The following is a 294-nucleotide window of genomic DNA, read 5'->3' as shown; positions in this document are numbered from 1 at the left end:
GCCTCCCACGCCGTCACCCCGGACGAAGTGACTAAGCGACAGTAGCAAGGCGCAGAAGAGTGGCCGCACTCTGGCCTGAGGACCCCTTTGCCTGGATCCCGCCATCTTGGATTCTGGAAAGCAGAGGCTCGCGGCAGGGGGCGGGGCGCGGGAGCCGCGGTCGGCCAACAGGGCGCTTGCTGATTGGCGGAGCCCTAGGTGCCCCGAGGGCAAGGGTGAGCCCCGCCCCCGGCCTTCGCGGTCCAGGCGGCTGCGGGACCCGGAGCATCGGTGGGCGGGGCCACACCCAGTGGG

The 294-nt window shown here is 71.4% G+C and overlaps 1 protein-coding gene across 1 annotated transcript in view; it reads right to left on the bottom strand.

The window, feature by feature from the left end:
• The window catches only part of LMAN1 (lectin, mannose binding 1), a 23781-nt gene extending 23630 nt beyond the window's left edge, over nucleotides 1–151 (bottom strand). Inside the window, exon 1 of the mRNA XM_006764601.2 lies at nucleotides 3–151. Within this exon, the coding sequence (XP_006764664.1) occupies nucleotides 3–105 (103 nt within the window). The 5' untranslated portion in view covers nucleotides 106–151. The remainder of the gene's footprint in view (nucleotides 1–2) is intronic.
• Between the last annotated feature and the right edge of the window lie 143 nt (nucleotides 152–294).

Source organism: Myotis davidii, unplaced genomic scaffold, assembly GCF_000327345.1.
Source record: "Myotis davidii unplaced genomic scaffold, ASM32734v1 scaffold38, whole genome shotgun sequence".
Taxonomy (NCBI): Eukaryota; Metazoa; Chordata; class Mammalia; order Chiroptera; family Vespertilionidae; genus Myotis; species Myotis davidii.
The sequence above is the reverse complement of the archived record's forward strand: the minus strand, read 5'-3'. Positions and strand labels throughout refer to the sequence as shown.